The sequence below is a fragment of the Mobula hypostoma genome, chromosome 9 (assembly GCF_963921235.1).
Source record: "Mobula hypostoma chromosome 9, sMobHyp1.1, whole genome shotgun sequence".
NCBI classification, from domain to species: Eukaryota; Metazoa; Chordata; class Chondrichthyes; order Myliobatiformes; family Myliobatidae; genus Mobula; species Mobula hypostoma.
Window position 1 is genome coordinate 85,307,003 of NC_086105.1, and position 22,553 is coordinate 85,329,555.

The following is a 22,553-nucleotide window of genomic DNA, read 5'->3' on the forward strand; positions in this document are numbered from 1 at the left end:
AGCTGTTTCTCTCTCCACAGTTGCTACCTTATCTATTGAGTGTTTCTAGTATTTTCTACTTTTATTTCTTACTTCCAGCAGATGCAGTTATTTAATTTTCATTGTATTTTATATGTTCACACAATTCAGCTGTGTTAGACTCTGGATGGACACTCATAATGAGAATAATGTAGAAGAGTTAACGTTGCTGTGAGTGTTCCTTTAGATTTGAACAACTGCCATTAAATGGGAAGTTAATCCAAGTGACAGATTAAAACATGGAACGTTTGGAATGATGTACCATCAATGGTCTGCTGTGAAAGTTTTCTGACAATATTCACTTCATATTTACATGAGAGGTATACCAACTGGTATTTGTTGTGATCATGAATCAAGTTCTAGGTATCGGGTAGCATTGCAAAAGTAACAATTTCATTTACAATTTATCACGTGAGCTACTTTATGTTGAGTTCTATTGTTAATTATTATATGCATTGTTTACATGAAGAAGCAACTACTAACAAGAAAAGATGCTCGTTTAGGTGATGCTGTTAGATACTAATGTTATTGGTGTCTCTTTGCATTCAGGTGCCTTAAAGTCATATCTGAGAGAACTTCCAGAGCCTTTAATGACATTCCAGCTTTACGATGAGTGGGTTCAGGCTGCAAGGTGAGGGTGACCGACTCATTCTGCACTTGTTTTGTACAATATTGATTTTGGTCTATGAAGTGTGTACATGTTAAAAGAATGCACCCCTACAGATTCCTAAACTGTATTCACTGTCTTCCATTCTATTCTGTCACAGTGTGCCAGAACCAGACAAGAAACTGCAAGCCCTCTGGTTAACCTGCAGCAAGATGCCAAAGTCCCACAGTTCCAACTTCAGGTATATTTTTTAAATCACAAAATAAGATTAGTGAAGCTGCTACCAGATTTGAGATGAATGTTGGCAACAATGTGAGAAACTAGACATTCCTACAAAAAAAAATTACTACTTCAATTCTGGTGCTCTCAAATACCTTCTGTAGAACTGACATTACATACTGCTGCAGCCTCCCCTCTCCATCACAATCTACAGCCCTTGCAAATTAATTTGGTGGAGGAAAATTGGAAAATATTGATTGTAGAATAGTTTAGACCAGGTGGAGCTAGTGGTTTGCCATATACTGACTTGTACATATCAGGATTACACAGTTAACAACTGGCGGAAAATGTACTTATCTTTGTTCAAACTCTAAATTTACAAAGATAACATTCAAAGTTTGCGTGGTACTCTACCTGTCTGGATGTAAGGCGATTGGTCTAGATCAGACTTGTGGCTTTCCTTTGTTCTCAGTCTCTCATTCCAAGTCTCTCTATAATCCCAGGTTCTCTTTCTGTATCAGGGTTTGGAAAGGAGTTGAATCCTGTTTCTACAACCTATCTTCCTCCTGCTGTTTCTGTTCTTCAGTGATACAGTACCACGTCAATAGTCCTGCCCATTGCAACTACAGTATCTGTGTTCCATCAGACAGATGTATCAGTATTGAAGTGGAGTAATGGGAATTACAGAGGCATGAGAGAGGAGCTGGCCAAAGTTGATTGGAAGGGGGTACGAGCAGGGATGACGGTAGAAGTTTCCGGGAAGAATTCAGGCACACAGGATAAATGCATTCCAAAGATGAAGAAGTAATCAAAAGGGAAAATGATGGATGATAAGGGAAGTTAAAGACAGCAAAGAGCAAAAGAGAGGGCATATAATATTGCAATTAGTGGGGAGTTGAAGGATTGCAGGACGCTTTTGATAACCAACAGAAGGCAACTAAAAAAGCCAAAAGGAGAAAAAAGATGAAATTATGAAGGCAAGCTAGCCAATAATATAAGAGAGGATACCAAAAGTATTTTCAGATACTAAAGAGTAAAAATGTGAGAGTGGATATCAGACCGCTGGAAAATGATGCTTGAGAAGTAATAAAGGGGAGAAAGAAATGGCACTCACAGAGTGATAAGCTGTGGATAAGCTGCCAGCAAAAGTGGTGCATCTGAGTTCGATTTCAATATTTAGGAGATGTTTAGTAGGTGCATGGATGGTAATGGAATGGAGGGCTACCGTCTTGCTGCAAGTCAATGAGAGTAAGCAACTTAAATGGCTTGATGGGCTATATGAGCTGAAGGGCCTGTTTTTATACTGTATTTTCCTGTGACTCTATGAACTAAATAAGTTTCTTGCATCAGTCTTTTATTGTGGAAGACACCAGCAGTATACCGGTAATTCAGAGAAGGAAGTCTGAGATTTGGAGCGGGAGTGCAGAGGAAGCCATTTTTGAATTTTTTGGGTTTTGTTTCCATTGGCGTTCAGAGAGGCGGGACTGCGTAGGCGTGTGACGTCGGGGAGTGAAGCGCGGAAGATTTAAAAGGAGCACAGCCTTATACAGCGGACAGCGTAGTTTGCGGGCTGCGGAGTGAGCCGGGAGCAGAGTGAAGGCTTAAGGGCTTCGGCTCAACGGGCTTAGGCAGAAGCAGGCAAAGCGAAGAGGGTTTGGTATTCATTTTTTGCTGTTATTTGAGGAGAGGGGAAACATGAGTGTGAGGGCAGCTTGTTGTTCTCGGTGCTGGAGGTCCTGCAGTCTCCAAGCCTCCCGGACGTCCACATCTGCGCCAGGTGCGCTGAGATGCAGCTCCTAAGGGACCGCATTAGGGAACTGAAGTTGCAGCTCGATGACCTTCATATGGTCAGGGAGAATGAGGAGTTGATAGAGAGGAGTTACAGGCAGGTGGTCACACCGGGGCCACGGGAGGCAGACAACTGGGTCACGGCTAGGAGGGGGAAGAGGAAGAGTTAGGTAATAGAGAGTACCCCTGTGGCTGTGCCCCTTGACAATCAGTACTCCTGTTTGAGTATTGTTGGGGGGGACAACTTACCTGGGGGAAGCAACAGTGGCCGTGCCTCCAGCACAGAGTCCGGCCCTGTAGCTCAGAAGTGTAGGGAAAGGAAGAGGAGGGCAGTAGTAATAAGGGACTCGATAGTAAGGGGGTCTTTTAGGCGATTCTGTGGATGCAGTCTGGAGACCCGGTTGGTAGTTTGCCTCCCTGGTGCCAGGGTCCGGGATTTTTCTGATCGCGTCCAAGATATCCTGAAGTGGGAGGGAGAGGAGCCAGAGGTCGTGGTACATATAGGTACCAATGACATAGGTAGGAAAAGGGGAGACGTCCTGAAAGGAGAGTATAGGGAGTTAGGAAGGGAGTTGAGAAAAAGGACCGGAAAGGTAGTAATCTCAGGATTACTGCCTGTGCTACGCGATAGTGAGAGTAGGAATGCAATGAGGTGGAGGATAAATGCATTCCTGAGGAATTGGAGCAGGGGGCAGGGATTCAAGTTTTTGGATCATTGGGACCTCTTTTGGCACAGGTGTGACCTGTACAAAAAGGACAGGTTACACTTGAATCCAAGGGGGACCAATATCCTGGTGGGGAGATTTGCGAGGGCTACTGAGGTGACTTCAAACTAGAATGGTTGGGGGGTGAGAATCAAATTAAAGAGACTAGGAGAGAGGAGGTTAGTTCACAAATAGAGAAAGCTAGTAGACAATGTGTGAGGGAGGATAGGCAGGGGACAGAGATCAGGAGCACTCAGACCAAAGATGTAGGGGACAAGGAAGAAAACGATAACAAAGTTGTTTGCTCCATTAAGGATAAAAAGAGAGTAAGAAGTGGAGAATTTCTTAAATGCATCTATTTTAATGCTAGGAGCATTGTAAGAAAGGTGGATGAGTTTAGAGCATAGATTGATACCTGGAAATATGATGTTGTAGCTATTAGTGAAACGTGGTTACAGGAGGGGTGTGATTGGCAACTAAATATTCCAGGATCTCATTGCTTCAGGTGTGATAGAATAGGAGGGGCAAGAGGGGGAGGTGTTGCATTGCTTATTTGAGAAAATATAACAGCGGTGCTCTGTCAGGATAGATTAGTGGACTCGTCCAGGGAGGCTATTTGGGTGGAATTGAGGAATAGGAAAGGTGTAGTGACACTTATAGGGGTGTATTATAGACCACTTAATGGGGACCGAGAACTGGACGAGCAAATTTGTAAGGAGATAGCAGATATTTGTAGTAAGCACAAGGTTGTGATTGTGGGAGATTTTAATTTTGTATTAAAAGGGCTGGATGGTTTGGAGTTTGTCAAATGTATGCAAGATAGTTTTTTGCAGCAATACATAGAGGTACCAACTAGAGAAGGGGCGGTGTTGGATCTCCTGTTCCGGAAAGAGGTGGAGCAGGTGACGGAGGTATGTATTGGAGAGCACTTCGGGTTCAGTGATCACACTGCCATTAGTTTCAATAAAATTATGGAGAAGGATAGGACTGGACCCAGGGTTGAGATTTTTGATTGGAGAAAGGCTAACTTTGAGGAGATGCGAAGGGATTTAGAAAGAGTGGATTGGGACAATTTATTTTATGGGAAGGATGTAATAGAGAAATGGAGGTCATTTATAGATGAAGTTTTGAGGGTACAGGATCTTTATGTTCCTGTTAGGTTGAAAGGAAAGGTTAAAAGTTTGAGAGAGCCATGGTTTTCAAGGGATATAGGAAACTTGGTTCGGAAAGAGAGAGGGATTTACAATAAATGTAGGCAGCTTGGAGTTAATGAGGTGCTGGAGGAATATAAAGAATGTAAAAAGAATCTTAAGAAAGAAACTAGAAAAGCTAAAAGAAGATACAAGGCAGCTTTAGCAAGTAAGGTGAAAATAAATCCGAAGGGTTTCTACAGTTATATAAATAGCAAAAGGATAGTGAGGGATAAAATTGATCCCTTAGAGAATCAGAGTGGACAGCTATGTGTGGAGCCAAAAGAGATGGGGGAGATTTTGAACAATTTCTTTTCTTCGGTATTCACTAAGGAGAAGGATATTGAATTGTGTAAGGTAAAGGAAACAAGAAGGATAGTTATGGAAAGTATGACGATTAAAGAAGAGGAAGTACTGGCGCTTTTAAGGATATAAAGTGGATAAGTCTCTGGGTCCGGACAAAATATTCCCTAGGATCTTGAGGGAAGTTAGTGTGGAAATAGCAGGGGCTCTGACAGAAATATTTCAAATGTCATTAGAAACGGGGATGGTGCCAGAGGATTGGCGTATTGCTCATGTGGTTCCATTGTTTAAAAAGGGTTCTAAGAGTAAACCTAGCAATTATCGGCCTGTGAGTTTGACATCAGTGGTGGGTAAATTGATGGAAAGTATTCTTAGAGATAGTATATATAATTATCTGGATAGACAGGGTCTGATTAGGAACAGTCAACATGGATTTGTGCGTGGAAGGTCATGTTTGACAAATCTTATTGAATTTTTTCATGAGGTTACTAGGAAAGTTGACGAGGGTAAAGTGGTGGATGTTGTCTATATGGACTTCAGTAAGGCCTTTGACAGGATTCCACATGGAAGGTTAGTTAGGAAGGTTCAATCATTGGACATTAATATCGAAGTAGTAAAAAAATGGATTCAGCAGTGGCTGGATGGGAGACGCCAGAGAGTAGTGGTGGATAACTGTGTGTCAGATTGGAGGACGGTGTGTAGCAGTGTGCCTCAGGGATCTGTACTGGGTCCAATGTTATTTATCATATATATTAACGATCTGGATGATGGGGTAGTAAGTTGGATTAGTAAGTATGCAGATGATACTAAGATAGGTGGCGTTGTGGATAATGAAGTAGGTTTTCAAAGCCTGCAGAGAGATTTAGGCCAGTTAGAAGAGTGGGCTGAAAGATGGCAGATGGAGTTTAATGCTGAGAAATGTGAGGTGCTACATTTTGGTAGGACTAATCAAAATAGGACATACATAGTAAATGGCAGGGCATTGAAGAATGCTGTAGAACAGAGGGATCTAGGAATAATGGTGCATAGTTCCCTGAAGATGGAATCTCACGTGGATAGGGTGGTGAAGAAAGCATTTGGTATGCTGGCCTTTATTAATCAAAGCATTGAGTTTAGGAGTTGGGATGTAATGTTGAAATTGTACAAGGCATTGGTAAGGCCAAATTTGGAGTATTGTGTACAGTTCTGGTCACCGAATTATAGGAAAGATGTCAATAAAATTGAGAGAGTACAGAGGAGGTTTACTAATATGTTACCTGGGTTTCATTTCCTAAGTTACAGAGAAAGGTTGAACAAGTTGGGTCTTTATTCTTTGGAGCGTAGAAGGTTGAGAGGGGACTTGATAGAGGTGTTTAAAATTATGAGAGGAATTGATAGAATTGACGTGGATAGGCTTTTTCCATTGAGAGTAGGGGAGATTCAAACAAGAGGACATGAGTTGAGAGTTAAAGGGGAAAAGTTTAGGGGTAACATGAGGGGGATCTTTTTTACTCAGAGTGGTAGCTGTGTGGAACGTGCTTCCAGCAGAAGTGGTTGAGACAGGTTCGATGTTGACGTTTAAAGTTAAATTGGATAGATATATGGACAGTAAGGGAATGGAGGGTTATGGACCGAGTGCAGGTCGGTGGGACTAGGTGAGAGTAGGAGTTTGGCACAGACTTGAAGGGCCGAGATGGCCTGTTTCCGTGCTCTAATTGTTATAAGGTTATTATATGGTTAATTTGAGAGTCAGAAGGCAGAAGTGCGTGAAGTTGCCATCACTAGGAACAAGGTGCTTGAGAAGCTGAAGGGTCTGAAGGTAGATGAGTCACCTGGATCAGATAGACTACACCCCAAGGTTCTGCAAGAGGTCACTGAAGAGATTGTAAAAGCATTAGTATTAGTCTTTCAAGAATCAGTGAATTCTGGAATGGCTCTAGAGGAATGAAGAATTGCAAATGTCATTCTACTCTTTAGGAAGGGAGGGAGGCAGAAGAAAGGAAATTATATGCCAGTTAGCCTGACCTCAGTGGCTGGGAAGATGTCAGAGTCCTTTATTATGGATGAGGTTTCTGGGTACTTCGAGACACATGATAAATAGACCAAGGTCTATTTGATGAGTGTGGCTTCATCTTGACAGTAGAGGAGGCATGGATGGACATATCAGAATAGGAATGGGACGTGGGCTGAAGACGTGTGGCCACTGGGAGAGCCATGCACATCTGCTCATCTCTCCCATTTCATGCACATCTGCTCTCACCCCATCCTCCCGCCACCCCACTAGGGATAGGGTGTTCCCCTTGTCCTCACCTACCACCCCACCAGCCTCCGGGTCCAACATATAATTCTCCGTAACTTCGGCCACCTCCAACGGGATCGCATCACCAAGCACATCTTCCCCTTCCCCCCTCTTTCTGCGATTCCCTTGTCCATTGGCCCCTGCCCTCCCATCTCTTCCCACCAATCTCCCTCCCGGTACTTATCATTGTAAGCGGAACAAGTGCTACACATCCCTTACACTTCCTCCCTCACCACCATTCAGGGCCCCAGACAGTCCTTCCAGGTGAGATGACACTTTACCTGTGAGTCAGCTGGTGTGATATACTGCATCCGGTGTGGCCTTCTATATATTGGCAAGACCCAACGCAGACTGGGAGACTATTTCGCTGAACACCTACGCTCTGTCCACCAGAGAAAGCAGGATCTCCCAGTGGCCACCCATTTTAATTCCACGTCCCACTTCCATTCTGATATGTCCATCCATGGCCTCCTCTACTCTCAAGATGAAGCCACACTCAGGTTGGAGGAACAACACCTTATATTCCATCTGGGTAGCCTCCAACCTGATGGCATGAACATTGACTTCTCTAACTTCTGTTCATGCCCCATCCCTTATTTGTTTATTTATTTATCTCCCCCCTGCCTTCTCTCTCTTTTTTCTCCCTCTGTCCCCCTCACTATATCTTCCTCTGATGCTCCCCTCCGCCTTTCTTTCTCCCTAGGCCTCCCGTCCCATGATCCTCCCCCTTCTCCAGCCTTGTGTCCCTTTTGCCAATCAACTTTCCAGCTCATAGCTCTATCCCTCCCCCTCCTGTCTTCTCCTATCATTTTTGATCTTCCCCTCCCCCTCCCACTTTCAAATCTCTTACTATCTCTTCTTTCAGTTAGTCCTGACAAAGGATCTCGGCCCGAAACATCGACTGTACCTCTTCCTATAGATGCTGCCTGGCCTGCTGCGTTCCACCAGCATTTTGTGTGTGTTGTCAGTGGATATTGTTTACTTATCTTTTCAAAAGGCTTTTGACAAGGTGCTGCACATGAGCCTGCTTAACAACATGAGCCCATGGTATTACAGGAAAGATACTAGCATGGATAGAAGATTGGCTGACTGGTAGGAGTCAGTGTGGGAATAAAGGAGGCCTTTTCTGGTTGCTTGCAAGTGACTAGTGATGTTGGGATCTCTTTTCATGGTATATGTCTCAGATGTCAAGAGAGGGAATTTGTTGAATGCCTACGAGGTGGCTTTTTAGAGCAGCTTAAATGCCTACGAGATGACTTTTTAGAGCAGCTACTCAGGGAAAGGCTGTCTTAGATTGGGTGATGTGAAATAACCCATATCTTTTTAGGGAGCTTAACGTAAAGGAACCCCGAGCAGGCAGTGATTATAATATGATTGATTTCATACTGCAATTTGAGAGAGAGAAACATAAGTCACACGTAACAGTATTACAGTGGAATAAAGGGAATTACAGAGGCATGAGAGAGGTGCTTGCCCAGGTGGATTGGGGGTGGATGCTGGTGGGTATGATGGTAGAGCAAAGATTGCTGAAGTTTCTGGGAATAGCTCATAAGGCGCAGAATAGATATATCCCACAGAGAAAGAAGATCTCAAATGGTGGGGTAGGTAACTGTGCCTGACATGGGAAACTAAGGACTGCATAAAAGCCAAGGAAAGGGCTTTTAAAGGTAGCAAAAGTGAGTGGGAAGTTGGATGATTTGGAAGCTTTTAAAATTCAACAAAAGGAACTAAAAAAGCTATAAGGCAAAAGATAAAATATAAGGGCAAACTAGCTAATAACATTTAGCAGGATACTAGAAGTTTTTTCAGTTATATAAAGAGTAAAAGGGAGGTGAGAGTTGATATTAGACCACTGGAAAATGATGCTGGTGAGGTAGTAACGGAGGACAAAGAAATGGCAGATGAACTTAATGGGTACTTTGCATCAGTCTTCACTGTGGAAGACACTAGCAGTGTGCCAAATGTTTGGGCGTGTCAGGGAGCAAGAGTGAGTGCCATTGATATTACAAAGGAAGAAGTGCTGGGCAAACTCAAAGGTCTTAAGGTGGGTAAATCACCTTGACCAGATGGACTACATCCCAGAGTCCTGAGAGCGGTTGCTGAAGAGCTAATGGATCATGATCTTTTAAGAATCACTTGATTCTGACATGGTCCCGAAGGAAGATTTCAAATGTCACTCCACTCTTTAAGAAGGGAGGAAGACAAAAGAAATGAAATTAGCCTAACCTCAGTAATTGGGAAAATGTTGGAATCTATTATTAAGGATGAGGATTCGGGGTAGTTGAGGACTAATGATAAGACAAAGTCACCTTGGTTTCTGTAAAGGAAAATCTTACCCGACAAATCTAGTAGAGTTCTTTGAGGAAGTAACAAGCAGGGTGGTAAAAGGAAAGGCAGTGGATGTCATGTACTTGAATTTTCAGGAGGCATTTGATAAGGTACCACATATGAAGCTACTTAACAAGATAAAATTCTGTGGTGTTACAGGAAAGGTACTGGTATGGATAGATGAATGGCTGACAGGCAGGAGGCAGCAAGTGGTAATAAAAGGGCCTTTCCTAGTTGGCTGCCAGTGACTAGTGGTTGTCCTCAGGGGTCAGTATTGGGACCGCTACTTTTCACAATGCTTGTCATGAAGATAGGTAGAGGGGTAGGTAATGCCGAGGAAGCAATGCGATTGCAACAGGACTTAGACAAATTGGAAGAATGGGCAAAAAAGTGGCAGCTGGAATACAGTATTGGGAAATGTATGATAATGCATTTTGATAAAAGGAACAATAGTGCGGACTATTATCTAAATGGAGAGAAGGTTCGAACATCAGAGATGCAGAGAGACTTAGGAGTTCTCATGCAAGACTCCCAGAAGATTAATTTAAAGGTTGAGTCTGTAGTAAAGAAGGCAAATGCAATGTTGGCATTTATTTCAAGGGGAATAGAATATAAAAGCAAGGAGTTAATGCTGAGCTTTATAAGACACTAGTCAGGCTGCATTTAGAGTACTGTTAACAGTTTTGGGCCCCATATCTCAGAAAGGATGTGTTTTCATTGAAGCGAATCAAAGGGAGGTTGACGGGGATGATTCCAGACATGAAAGGGTTAATATATGAAGAGTTTTTTGCAGTTTTGGGCCTGTACTCCCTGGAATTTAGAAAAATGCAGGGGAATCTCATTGAAACCTACCAAGTGTTGAAAGGTCTAGATGGGGTGAATGTGGAGAGGATGTTTCCTATGGTGGGGGTGTTCAGGACTAGAGGGCACAGCCTCAAAATTGATGGGCGACCTTGTAGAACAGATTTAAGGAGTTAATTTTTTTGGCTAGAGAGTAGTGAATATGTGGAATGCGCTGCCACAGACTGCAGTGAAAGCAAAGTCCATGGTTATAGTTAAGGCGAATATTGATAGTTTCCTGATTAGATTAGATTCAACTTTATTGTAATTGTGCCGAGTACAGATACAAACCCAATGAAATGCAGTTAGCATCTAACCAGAAATGCAAAGAATAGTGTTATTTACAAAATAACTGCGAATAAAAAGTAAGTGCTACAGCACACATATAAAATTGCTGAGAGAGTACAATATGGGTGCAATTCTGCTTAGTGCTGTGATGTGAGGTTCAGCAGGGTCACAGCCTGAGTGAAGAAGTGCCTGTGCCTGCTGGTGTAGGAGCGGAGGCTCCTGTAGCACCTACCTGATGGGAGGAGAGTAAAAAGTCCATGGTTAGGGTGAGATGCATCCTTGATAATGCTTTTCGCCCTGCCCAGGTAGCGTTTATGGTAGATATTCTCAATGGTGGGCAATTGGGTGCCGATAATCCGCTGGGCAGTTTTCACCACATGCTGGAGTGCTTTGCGGTCCGATACAGGACAATTTCCATACCACACTGAGATGCAGTTGATGAGTATGCTCTCAATGGTATAGCGGTAAAAGTCCGTCAGTATCCTGGGAAAGAGGTGAGCTTTCTTGATGCTCCGCAGGAAATAAAGGTGCTGTTGTGCCTTTTTGATCAGGATGGAGGAGTTCAGGGACCAGGTGAGATCCTCAGAATTGTGGACACCAAGGAACTTGAAGCTTGATACACGCTCCACTACAGCTCCGTTGATGTAGATGGGGACGTGAGTGTGACACCTAGCATGCCTGAAGTCCACAATGATCTCCTTGGTCTTCTGGGTGTTAAAGACCAGATGGTTGTCGGCACACCACGCAGCCAGGTGCTGGACCTCATCCCTGTAGGCCATCATCCCCTTTGATCAGGCCAACCACCATGGTGTTGTCTGTGAACTTGATCATGAAGTTAGAACCAGGTACAAGAATGCAGTCATAGGTGAAAAGGGAGTACAGAAGAGGGCTCAGCACACAGCCTTAAGGCACGCTAGTGTTCAGGGTGAGAATGGAGGAGGAGAGGTTGTCTAATTAACACACATAAAAGTTGCTGCTGAACGCAGCAGGCCAGGCAGCATCTCTAGGAAGAGGTGCAGTCGACGTTTTAGGCTGAGACCTTCGAAGGGTCTCGGCCTGAAATGTCGACTGCACCTCTTCCTAGAGATGCTGCCTGGCCTGCTGCGTTCACCAGCAACTTTTATGTGTGTTGCTTGAAATTCCAGCATCTGCAGAATTCCCGTTGTTTGAGGTTGACTAACTTAACTGATTGGGGTCTGTTAGTCAGAAAGTCCAAGGTCCAATTGCAGAGGGATGAGCTGATACGAAGTTTGGCGATCAGCTTGGAGGGGATCACTGTATTGAATGCTGAACTAAAGTCAATGAACAGCATTCTGACGTAAGAGTTGGGGATGTTCAGGTGGGTCATGGCAGAGTGAAGTGCCGTGGAGATGGCATCCTCTGCTGACCTGTTGGTGCGATAGGCATATTGATGGGTTCCAGGGTAGTGGGTAGACAGGATTTCAGATGTGATAGAACCAGTCTCTCAAAGCACTTTGCAATGATGGGGGTGAGTGCAACTGGGCAGAAGTCATTCAGGCCTGTGGCAGTGCATGAAGGAATATGGTGAGAAGGCAGGTGTGTGGGGTTGAATGGGATCTGGAATCAGCCATGGTGGAGGAGTAGGTTCAATGGGCTGAATAGCTGAATTCTGCTGCTACGTCTTATGGTCCAGTGATTTGGATGATGGAATGATTGGCTTTGTGGCCAAGATAGCGGATGATATGAAGATAGTTGGAGGGGTAGGTGGTGTTCAGGAAGCAGGGGAATCTCCAGAGGACTTGGACAGATTGGGAGAATGGGCAGAGAAGTGGCTGATGGAATATACTGTTGGGAAGTGTATGGCCATGCACTTTGGTAGAAGGAATAAAGGTGCAGACGGTTTCAAAACAGGAAGAAAATCCAAAAATCAGAGGTGCAAAGACAATTGAGAGTCCTTGTGCAGGAATCCCGAAAGGTTAACTTGCAGGTTGAGTTGGTGGCAAATGCAATGTTAGCATTCATTTCAAGAGGTCTAGAGCATAAGGGCAAGGATGTAATGCTGTGACTTTGTAAGGCATTGGTCAGACCACACGGAGTATTTTGAGCGGTTTTGGGCCCGTTGTCTGAGAAAAGTAGTGCAGGCATATAGAGGATCCAGAGGAGGTTCACAAGAATGATTTTTGGAATGATGGAGTTAACCTATGAGGAGCATTTGATGGCTCTGGGCCTGCATTCACTGGAGTTTATAAGAATGGGGGAGAATTTACTGAAACCTATCAAATAGATAGAGTGGGTGTGGAGAGGTCTAGAGGATGTCAATTTAGAACAGATGAGGAGGAATTCTTTAGTCACAGGATGGTGAATCTGTAGAATTAATTTTCATAGCTGCGGAGGCCAAGCCATTTGGCATATTTAAAGCAGAGGTCGATAGGTTCTTGCTGAGTCAGTGCATCAAAGATTATGGTGAGAAGCCTGGTGAATGGGATGAAGAGGGATAATAAATCAACCGTGGTTGAATGGTGAAGCAGACTCGATGGGACAAATAGGCTAATTCTGCTCTAATAATAATTAGACACAATCACTTCCACTTCCCACTTCAGTTGTGTAGCATCCTAGCACTGAACCAGTCCAATAGAGAGAGTATGGGACTGTTTGTGTAACCTCACTCCTCATGAGGGTCTCAAGACCACACCTCACCACTTGAATATTTTTACTTCTTAAGCAGGGCTTCTAGTTATTGCTTATTACCATGGGAAAGCCAGCTCACCTGGCTACTGAAGGACATTGCAGAAGTCCTGGAGTAGATCCATTTTTTTTCTTTCTTTCCTCTAAGAGGTCTAGAGGGTGAGTCTAGGTCTAGAGGATGTCAAATTAACTAAGCCTCTGGCCTTTTGACATAGTAAAGCAAGTGAACTTGCCAATCTTGGATGCTACATTGTGAAGGTGAAACAGTGTTACAGACCATTACTATCCCTTATCGTGTGCTGGTTCATTCCTATAATTATGTTTTCTTAACGTTCTCAGAGAAGGTCATGTACCATTAACAATCCTAGAATGTGGCAGGTTCCATCTGTTGGTTCAAGTTGACAATGCTTCCCACTCTTGTGGCATAGTTATTTTTAACTCTAGATTGGTTTGTGCCTGGGTTTGAGAGCAAAAGGGGTCAGGAAAGATCAGTGACAAACAACAGGAATTCTGCAGATGCTGAAAATTCAAGCAACACACATAAAAGTTGCTGGTGAACGCAGCAGGCCAGGCAGCATCTCTAGGAAGAGGTGCAGTCGACGTTTCAGGCCGAGACCCTTCATCAGGACTAACTGAAGGAAGAGTGAGTAAGGGATTTGAAAGTTGGAGGGGGAGGGGGAGACCCAAAATGATAGGAGAAGATAGGAGGGGGAGGGATGGAGCCAAGAGCTGGACAGGTGATAGGCAAAAGGGGATACGAGAGGATCATGGGACAGGAGGTCTGGGAAGAAAGACAAGGGGGGGGGGAGACCCAGAGGATGGGCAAGGGGTATATTCAGAGGGACAGAGGGAGAAAAAGGAGAGTGAGAGAAAGAATGTGTGTATAAAAATAAGTAACAGATGAGGTACGAGGGGGAGGTGGGGAAGTTGGAGAAGTCAATGTTCATGCCATCAGGTTGGAGGCTGCCCAGACAGAATATAAGGAGTTGTTCCTCCAACCTGAGTGTGGCTTCATCTTTACAGTAAAGGAGGCCATGGATAGACATGTCAGAATGGGAATGGGATGTGGAATTAAAATGTGTGGCCACTGGGAGATCCTGCTTTCTCTGGCGGACAGAGCGTAGGTGTTCAGTAAAGCGGTCTCCCAGTCTGCGTCAGGTCTCGCCAATATATAAAAGGCCACACTGGGAGCACCGGACGCAGTATATCACCCCAGCCGACTCACAGGTGAAGTGTTGCCTCACCTGGGAGGACTGTTTGGGGCCCTGAATGGTGGTAAGGGAGGAAGTGTAAGGGCATGTGTAGCACTTGTTCCGCTTACACAGATACTACTCCTCTACTGTAAAGGTGAAGCCACACTCAGGTTGGAGGAACAACACCTTATATTCCGTCTGGGTAGCCTCCAACCTGATGGCATGAACATCGACTTCTCTCACTTCCGCTAATGCCCCACCTCCCCCTCGTACCCCATCTGTTACTTATTTTTATACACACATTCTTTCTCTCACTCTCTTTTTTCTCCCTCTGTCCCTCTGAATATACCCCTTGCCCATCCTCTGGTTCCCCCCCCCTTGTCTTTCTTCCCAGACCTCCTGTCCCATGATCCTCTCGTATCCCTTTTGCCAATCACCTGTCCAGCTCTTGGCTCCATCCCTCCCCCTCCTGTCTTCTCCTATCATTTTGGATCTCCCCCTCCCCCTCCAACTTTCAAATCCCTTACTCACTCTTCCTTCAGTTAGTCCTGACGAAGGGTCTCGGCCTGAAACGTCGACTGCACCTCTTCCTAGAGATGCTGCCTGGCCTGCTGCGTTCACCAGCAACTTTTATGTGTATCACAGGTGAAGTGTTGCCTCACCTGGAAGGACTGTTTGGGGCCCTGAATGGTGGTAAGGGAGGAAGTGTAAGGGCATGTGTAGCACTTGTTCCGCTTACACGGATAAGTGCCAGGAGGGAGATCAGTGGGGAGGGATGGGGGGGACGAATGGACAAGGGAGTCACGTCCCTGAATGGTGGTAAGGGAGGAAGTGTAAGGGCATGTGTAGCACTTGTTCTGCTTACACTGATCAGTGACAAATGTGATTGGGGCTGGGAGCCTTGACTGTCTGACTTGGTGGGGTGGTGGTCGCGTGTCTTCAGCCCACATATTTAAAATTCAGATTCACTTAAACTGAGTTGAAGAGGTGAATGAACTTGTCCTCATGTCTATAGGTTAATGATCACTGTAAGTTGCCCCTAATGTCCCGGTGAGTGGTAGAATGCAGAGGGAGCTGATGGGAATGTGAGAAGAATAAACTGGGATTAGTTTTGACAGGTGCTTGGTGTGGACTTGGTGGGCCAAAGGACCTATTTCTGTGCTGTTTCCATTGAACTAAATAGTAGCATTAAGGTTAGTTATACAGTGCAATTCCTGTTGAAATATGAGTAAAATGATCACTACAGGAGCGTCTGGACATCAATCCCATATTCTTTTGTTCAGTAAAATAAATAGCATGAAATTTAGTTATATTGCCAAAGTTGTTCTATTATACTCATCCAGGAGAAAGAGCTAGTTATTTTATTTTCCTTCTACTTGATTTTCTCTTGAAGTTCCTGGACAGTTTTATAGAGGGTATTGTATTGCATCTGAAATTATCCTGATGATATTGTATCCTCTGTATGTATATGAATTGCTTGCATGCTCTGTGCAGTTCTGGAAAGGGCCTTGTATGGATACAGGGTCTGAGATGCTCTGATTCCCTCCAGAAACTGCCCATCTTGCAGCAAGTAGCTTAGAAGATGTGGACTCTCTTTTGGATCCTGTAGCAGCTGCTGGTTGAATGCTGTCAATTTTAGGAGACTCAATTTGATTACTTTGGCTGCGATCAATAAATGCCAGGAAATGAAAGAGGAACCAGAGCCTTCCTTTGTAAAATGTAAAACTTGTTGTGATATATCTAAGTTGAAGAGAATGTCTGAGTTAGCAAACTGTAACATTCAGTGCAAAATGTTTCCAGAATTATAATTAGAGTTGTTATCTTTGAACAGGTATCTTATAAAGTTTCTCTCGAAACTTGCGCAATATAGTGAAATGAACAAAATGACTCCCAGCAACATCGCGATTGTGCTGGGACCTAACCTACTATGGGCTAAGAACGAAGGGTAAGTACGTTGCTGCTTTTATAGTGAGGTGCTAACTGCTTCTCTATGTTGGGCTAATGCAACCAAAAACAAAACCAGTTTCCTTGGAAAACTTGAGAGCAAAACTTGTGGAATCCTGGAAAACAAAATTACAGACATTCATGGCTATGTTGATGAAGCTCACTTTGTTCAACAGAGAATGCTAGAAATGCTCAGTAGATTAGGCAGCATCTATTAAAAAAAAGGTTAATGTTTGAGCTCCAGGCCCCTTCATCAGTTCCTTCCATGGGCATTGGTGGCTGATTTTGCCCAATAGTCTTCTTCGTATGTAAGCCTAGAGAGTGTTCAGTTGTGGCCAGATCTCATCTGCACATATACACCACTATAAAGAACACTCAGAAGTAGGAAGAATTAACTCTTTTTCTTAAAGGGAATGAAATTGAAGTTTAGACTTATTCTTCTCACTTCAACTGAGATAACCACAAGTTGGGTCTGACGTGTGAATTTTTGGATCCATATGCTTAGCGGCATTTTGCCTTGACCATGTGATCAGGGGAGTATCTGCCCTGTTTTTCATCACTTGCATTTAAGGCAAGAGCGGTACGATCTTCAAGTCATCTGTACAGACTTAATATCACCATGGTGTGGAGCTTCCTGCTGGTATATCAGAAATACGAGTAGGTACGAGACAAACACGGTGCTTACCTAGTCATCTGTACAGACTTAATACCACCTTGCTATGGAGCTTCCTGTTGTTACATCAGAAATATTGCTTAAACACAGTGCTTACATGGGCATAGGTAGAAACTCGTACAGCTGAGGTCGAGCATGGATAGACATGCAGCAATCCTGCCTTTTCATGTAATTTACTTTGCTTCAATTGGAAATGCTGCATTGACATATTCAATATTGATAGCACAGCTCCTTCAGTAAGATACAACTTGTCAAAACTGGTTGATGTTTTAATGCTTAAGCTTTGAAGCTGCAGAAAAAAAGTAAATATAGTAACTTACTTTTTTTGTGGAAATTACAAATCCCACTCAATTTATGTTCTGTATATTTCTGAATTTCTGGTTTGCACCCCACAAAAGAATTTCACATTTGAAATTTGCTATGAAAGTATTTGTGGCACTGCCCAGTTTTGGGTAAGCACTGTGAATGAAGTGTATGATTAAGAGCATCTGTCAAATGTTATGTTTTCTCACCTTTTAAGGATGCTTGCGGACCTAGCTGCTGCAACTTCAGTCCACATGGTTACGATCATTGAGCCAATTATCCAGCATGCTGACTGGTTCTTCCCAGATGGTAAGTACAGCTTGGTGTTATCTTTCAGATTGGTTAGTTTATCATTCGATGTATCAATTATGTAACTTGTGGCTTAGCTCTCTTTGCTATCACATTAATTCTTGACACCATTGCATTGCTTTACATTTGGAAGTTTTTGCCAAATTCCATGGAAAATAATCATATTTTTCTTGTTTGTAATAGATTTGGACTTCAATGTATCAGGCATGTTTACACCAATGACTCCTTACAATCACCTTAATAATGTGCCTGTGTTTGTTAGTGACTGTGATAGTTCCACACTGGAGAGAAAGAGACCTGTCAGTGTGACAGCTGTTGAAGATGTATCAAAAAGAGACAGGTACGTTCATGTAAAGGAATACAAGTTTATGTAGCAACATATAACAGCATCATAATCCTTTTCATTGAAGCGGCAATCATTTCCAGTCAGCAGTCTGTTCGCATATATGTCCACAAAAATCAAATGAATAAAGATACCTTGGTGCACAGAGGGCATCTCCAGCTTTTCTCAGAATAGTGCAATGGCATTTTTCAGTTCCCTTCTGCAGGCTACAAGTCTTGATTTAAAGTTCTGATTGAATGATTCAATGTTTTTTTGTGCACATATTCCAGTCCGTTACTGACTGTCTCCATTAGTGCAGTCAGTCATGAACTGGATTTGGTGCTAAAATCTCAGTTGAGTTTGACAAATGCAACTGTCATTTGATGCATATTTATATACTTTGATATATGCAGAATCTAAGGAAGCAGGCAATAAAATGTTTACTGTCCACACACTGCAATTCAGTTCAGCTAAAACTGACCACAATAAAAAAAACCTGCTGATTCTCAGAACAGCTTGCATATGTTTGTTTCAAATACACAGTATGCTAAGTTCATAGAATCCTGTGGATATTGAACAGAACCAGAATAACATTTATTTTAGTGCATTTTTTGTGAAAATTTTAAATTATTTAACTCAGGATTTTTGTAAGGTCTGTTTACAGGAATGGCGTAGGTTTTTTCAAAATAATTTTTCACCACTTTCCAATGGATTTGTATTTTAATATTTTTATAAAGCATTATCACAGAAATTATAGGGAAGGTGCATATGTTTACGTGAAGTGTTTTTCTGTTGTTTATACAGAAAACTAAGCAATGAATCAGGAAGTCTTGATTTCTATAAATATTTTTCAGTATGATGTGAATGCTTAAATTATACTGTATGGTGATGAGTGGCTTTCTTTGTGTCACAGCCTTCACTGAGTTGTGAGAAATGCAGGCACTGCTATTGAGTATTGACAAGGAAATAAATGCTCTTCTGCAACTTGCAAAGGGTTTGTGAAAACTTTGCCACCATCACTGTTGTATTTGCAGAAAGTATTCATTAAGATACCACTGCAAGTGCTCTGTGCATAGTCTAGTGACTCCCATCAGATAAAACTGGAGAATTGTTTCAACTGTAATCAACTTTGAGTAATTTCGCCAACAAATGATTGAATAAAGTTGTTTTAAAGCAGATAATAATTGTTCTCTATGTGCTCCTCACCGACCCAAAACAACTCGCCTCTTTGCAGTATAAAGAAGGTATCAAGGTATTAAAATTTGAGTTGTCCCTACTTTTAACTGTTTTGCAGAATATCTCCCAGCTCTGTAGCTAATAGCAAATACAATTTGTTTTGAAATTTGTAGGCCACCAGACCTTAAACATGCAGCCAGCAGGCCAAAGTGCATGCTTTTGAGTCCCCAGTAATACTATATGAATGACCATAGTTATCTTGAAAGTACAGAAGATATGTACAATGCTTCCCAGGGAATCAAACCTTGCAGTAGTTAATATACAGTGTAACTTGTTTCCTTCTCATGCTATATTAGATCCATATAAAATGCTGGAGGAACTCAGTAGGCAGGCAGTTAGAGTACACAGTGGATGTTTTGGGCCGAGGCCCTTCATCAGGACTGGAAATAAAGATAAGAAGGTGGGGGAGGGGAGGAAGAAGTACAAAGTGGTAGGTGATAGGTGAAACAGGAAGAGGGGTGGTGAAGTAAGGAGCTGGGAAGCTAATAAGTGGAAGAGACAAAGGGCTGGAGAAGGGGGAATCTGATAAGAGAGGGAAATAGGAATGCTGAAGAGGGAGTAATTATGAGAAGTTGGAGAAATCAATGTTCATGCCATCAGGTTGGAGGCTACCCAGACGACCTGAGTAAGCAACACCTTATATTCCGTCAATCTCTCAAACTACTGGGAATCATTCCCTCCACCACCCCACATCCCTCACCACCTCACCATTTCCCACTCCTATTTCTCTCTCTTACCTCCTTACCTGCCCATCACCTTCCTCTGGTGCTTCTCCTCCTTCCCTTTCTTCCATGGTCTTCTGTCCTCTCCTGTCAGATCCCCCTTTCCCCAGCCCTGTATCTCTTTCACCGATCAATTTCCCAGCTCTTTACTTTACCCTTCCGCCTTTCCTGGTTTTACCTATCACCTACCACCTTGTACTTCTTCTTCCCCTCTCCCAAACTTCTTGCTCTAACTTCACATCTTTATTTCCAGTCCTGATGAAGGGTCTCAGCCCAAAACGTCTATACTCTTTTTCATAGATGCTGCCTGGCCTGCTGAGTTCCTCCAACATTTTGTGTGTGTTGCTTGGATTTCCACCATCTGCAGATTTTCTCGTCTCTATTGAATCCATCCTGGTTAGGAAGGACAGTCTGCAAATTTTACTTATTTGAAACCCTGGTGATTTTCCACACGCTTTTTGTGCCTGTGCTATGTTTGAGGTCGTCATGCTCGAGTCAAAGCATCCAGTTTGTGGACTGCATGGATTAACTTGTGCACCTTTTGGTCATGACTAAGAACTGTCTTACATTTATGCATCTGTGTGAGCTCCAGCTTTCATTTTGTTGTGCATTCTTCCCCACTTGATGTTTTGCTTATTGTTACAGTTTACCTGTGATCTGTATGTTACCTGTGATCTGCATGGACTCTGTTCATTTTTTCTTCCCTCTGTAGCTTTGGTGTAAAGATTATTGAGAGTCAGTTGAATCCTCGCAGATCTGGCACTCTGACTAGGAAGCACACGTCCCCAACTGTACAGCCACCTCCACCTCCCCCTCCCACTGAGGCTGTACTTATGAGTGAGCAGCAGCAGTCAGGTGTGAGCCCTGGCCCCTGTCCAGCTACTGTGTTGCCTCTTGCTGCTAGGGTGACAGAGCCTCACTTCCAGGAAACTGATGAAACCAGGTAAGAAACTGTAACTTGCAAAGAATTATTCAAATCTGGAACCTTCAACTCACCCGCTTTAAAAGACAATTCTCATTAAATAATCAGATAGATACTTAGGCGAAATTGAGAACCTATCAGAAGCAGTAAAATAAACACTATTTCTGAAAGAGCATACAAAATACTTCAAAGTAGATTTATTATCAAAATACATGCATGTAATTGATTTTCTTGTGGGCATTCACAGTAAATACAAAGGCATACAATAGAATAAATGGAAAAAATTGCACACGAGAGAATCAAACAACCAATGTGCAAAAGGCAACAATTGTGCAAATACAAAAATAATTAATAAATAAATAAACAAACAAACAAACAAGCAAGCAAGCAATAAATATTGAGAACATGAGATGAAGAGTCCTTGAAAGTGAGTCAATGGGTTGTGGGAACAGTTCAGAATTGGAGTGAGTGAAGTTATCCCCTCTGGTTCAAGAGCCTGATGTTTAGGGGATAAAACTGTTCCTGAACTTGGTGTGGGTCCTGGGGGTCCTTGATGATGGATGCTGCTTTCCTGTGACAGTGCTTCTTGTAGATGTGCTCAATGGTGGGGAGAATTTCGCCTGTGGTGGACTGAGCAGTGTCCACTACCTTTTGTAGGCTGTTCTGTTCAAGGGCATTGGTGTTTCTGTAGGATGTTATGATGCAACCAGTAGTATACTCTGCACTGTGCATTTATGGAAGTTTGTCAAAGTTTTAGATGACATTCTGAATCTCCACAAACTTTTAAGCAAGTAGAGGCAATGCTGTGCTTTCTTTATAATGGCACTTGCGTACTGGGCCTAGGATAGATCCTCTGAAATGATAACACCAAGGTATTTAAAGTTGCTGACCTTCTCCACCTCTGATCCCCTGATGAGGACTGGCTCATAGACTTCCAATTTCCTCCTCCTCTAGTCAATAATCAGCTCTTTGGTCTTGCTGACATTGAGGGAGAGGTTGTTGTTCTGGCACCATTCAATCAGATTTTCAATCTCCCTCCTATATGTTGCTTTGTCACCACCTTTAATTTGGCCAGCAAAAGTGATGTCTCTTAAATATGGCATTGGAGCTGTGTTTAGCCTCACACACTTTAGTATAAAGCGAGTAGATTAGGGGGCTAAGCACACAGTCTTGTGTTGCACTTGTGCTGATGGTGATTGTGGAGGAGATGTTGTCAAACTGAGCTGACTGGGGAATTGAGGAAGTTGAGGATCCAGATGCACCTAGAAAAGGAGGACACTGATGTCAGAATACTGTTTCTGGATTTCAGTTCAGCATTCAGCACTTATCTCACAGACCTTGGTGAACAAACCCTTTCTCCTCAGTCTAAGTACCCCACCGTGCAGCTGGGTGTTGGACTTCCTAACCAACAGACCTCAGGTAAAAAGGATAGACACCCATTCCCCCCTCACCATCATCCACAACATGGGTGCCCCCCCCCCCCACATTGTGGCAGTGAAAAAGGCCAACGGCAAAAAAGTTGATGTGGGAATTGGATGGGGAGTTGAAATGACCTGCTCATGATAAGCTCAACATGGTCATTCAGACAGCGTCCAGGTGCTCTGACAAATGGTCACCTTGTTTGTGCTTGGTCTCACTAATGTAGGGCCCACCACACTGAGGAGGCAATGTTGGAGGGTGTGCAGGTAAATGCCTGCCTCATATAACTGGTTGTGAGGGG

The 22,553-nt window shown here is 43.2% G+C and overlaps 1 protein-coding gene across 11 annotated transcripts in view; it reads left to right on the plus strand.

The window, feature by feature from the left end:
* Window positions 1–22,553, plus strand: part of LOC134351828 (rho GTPase-activating protein 17-like) — a 183,849-nt gene that overhangs the window by 132,128 nt on the left and 29,168 nt on the right. For 10 of the 11 annotated variants that reach the window (XM_063058580.1, XM_063058578.1, XM_063058579.1 and 7 more), the window contains 6 exons: window positions 568–649; window positions 786–866; window positions 16,234–16,347; window positions 17,540–17,631; window positions 17,815–17,971; window positions 20,624–20,854. In XM_063058580.1, coding sequence (XP_062914650.1) covers window positions 568–649; window positions 786–866; window positions 16,234–16,347; window positions 17,540–17,631; window positions 17,815–17,971; window positions 20,624–20,854 — 757 coding nt within the window. The remainder of the gene's footprint in view (window positions 1–567; window positions 650–785; window positions 867–16,233; window positions 16,348–17,539; window positions 17,632–17,814; window positions 17,972–20,623; window positions 20,855–22,553) is intronic. The other variant, XM_063058583.1, reaches the window with a different exon arrangement.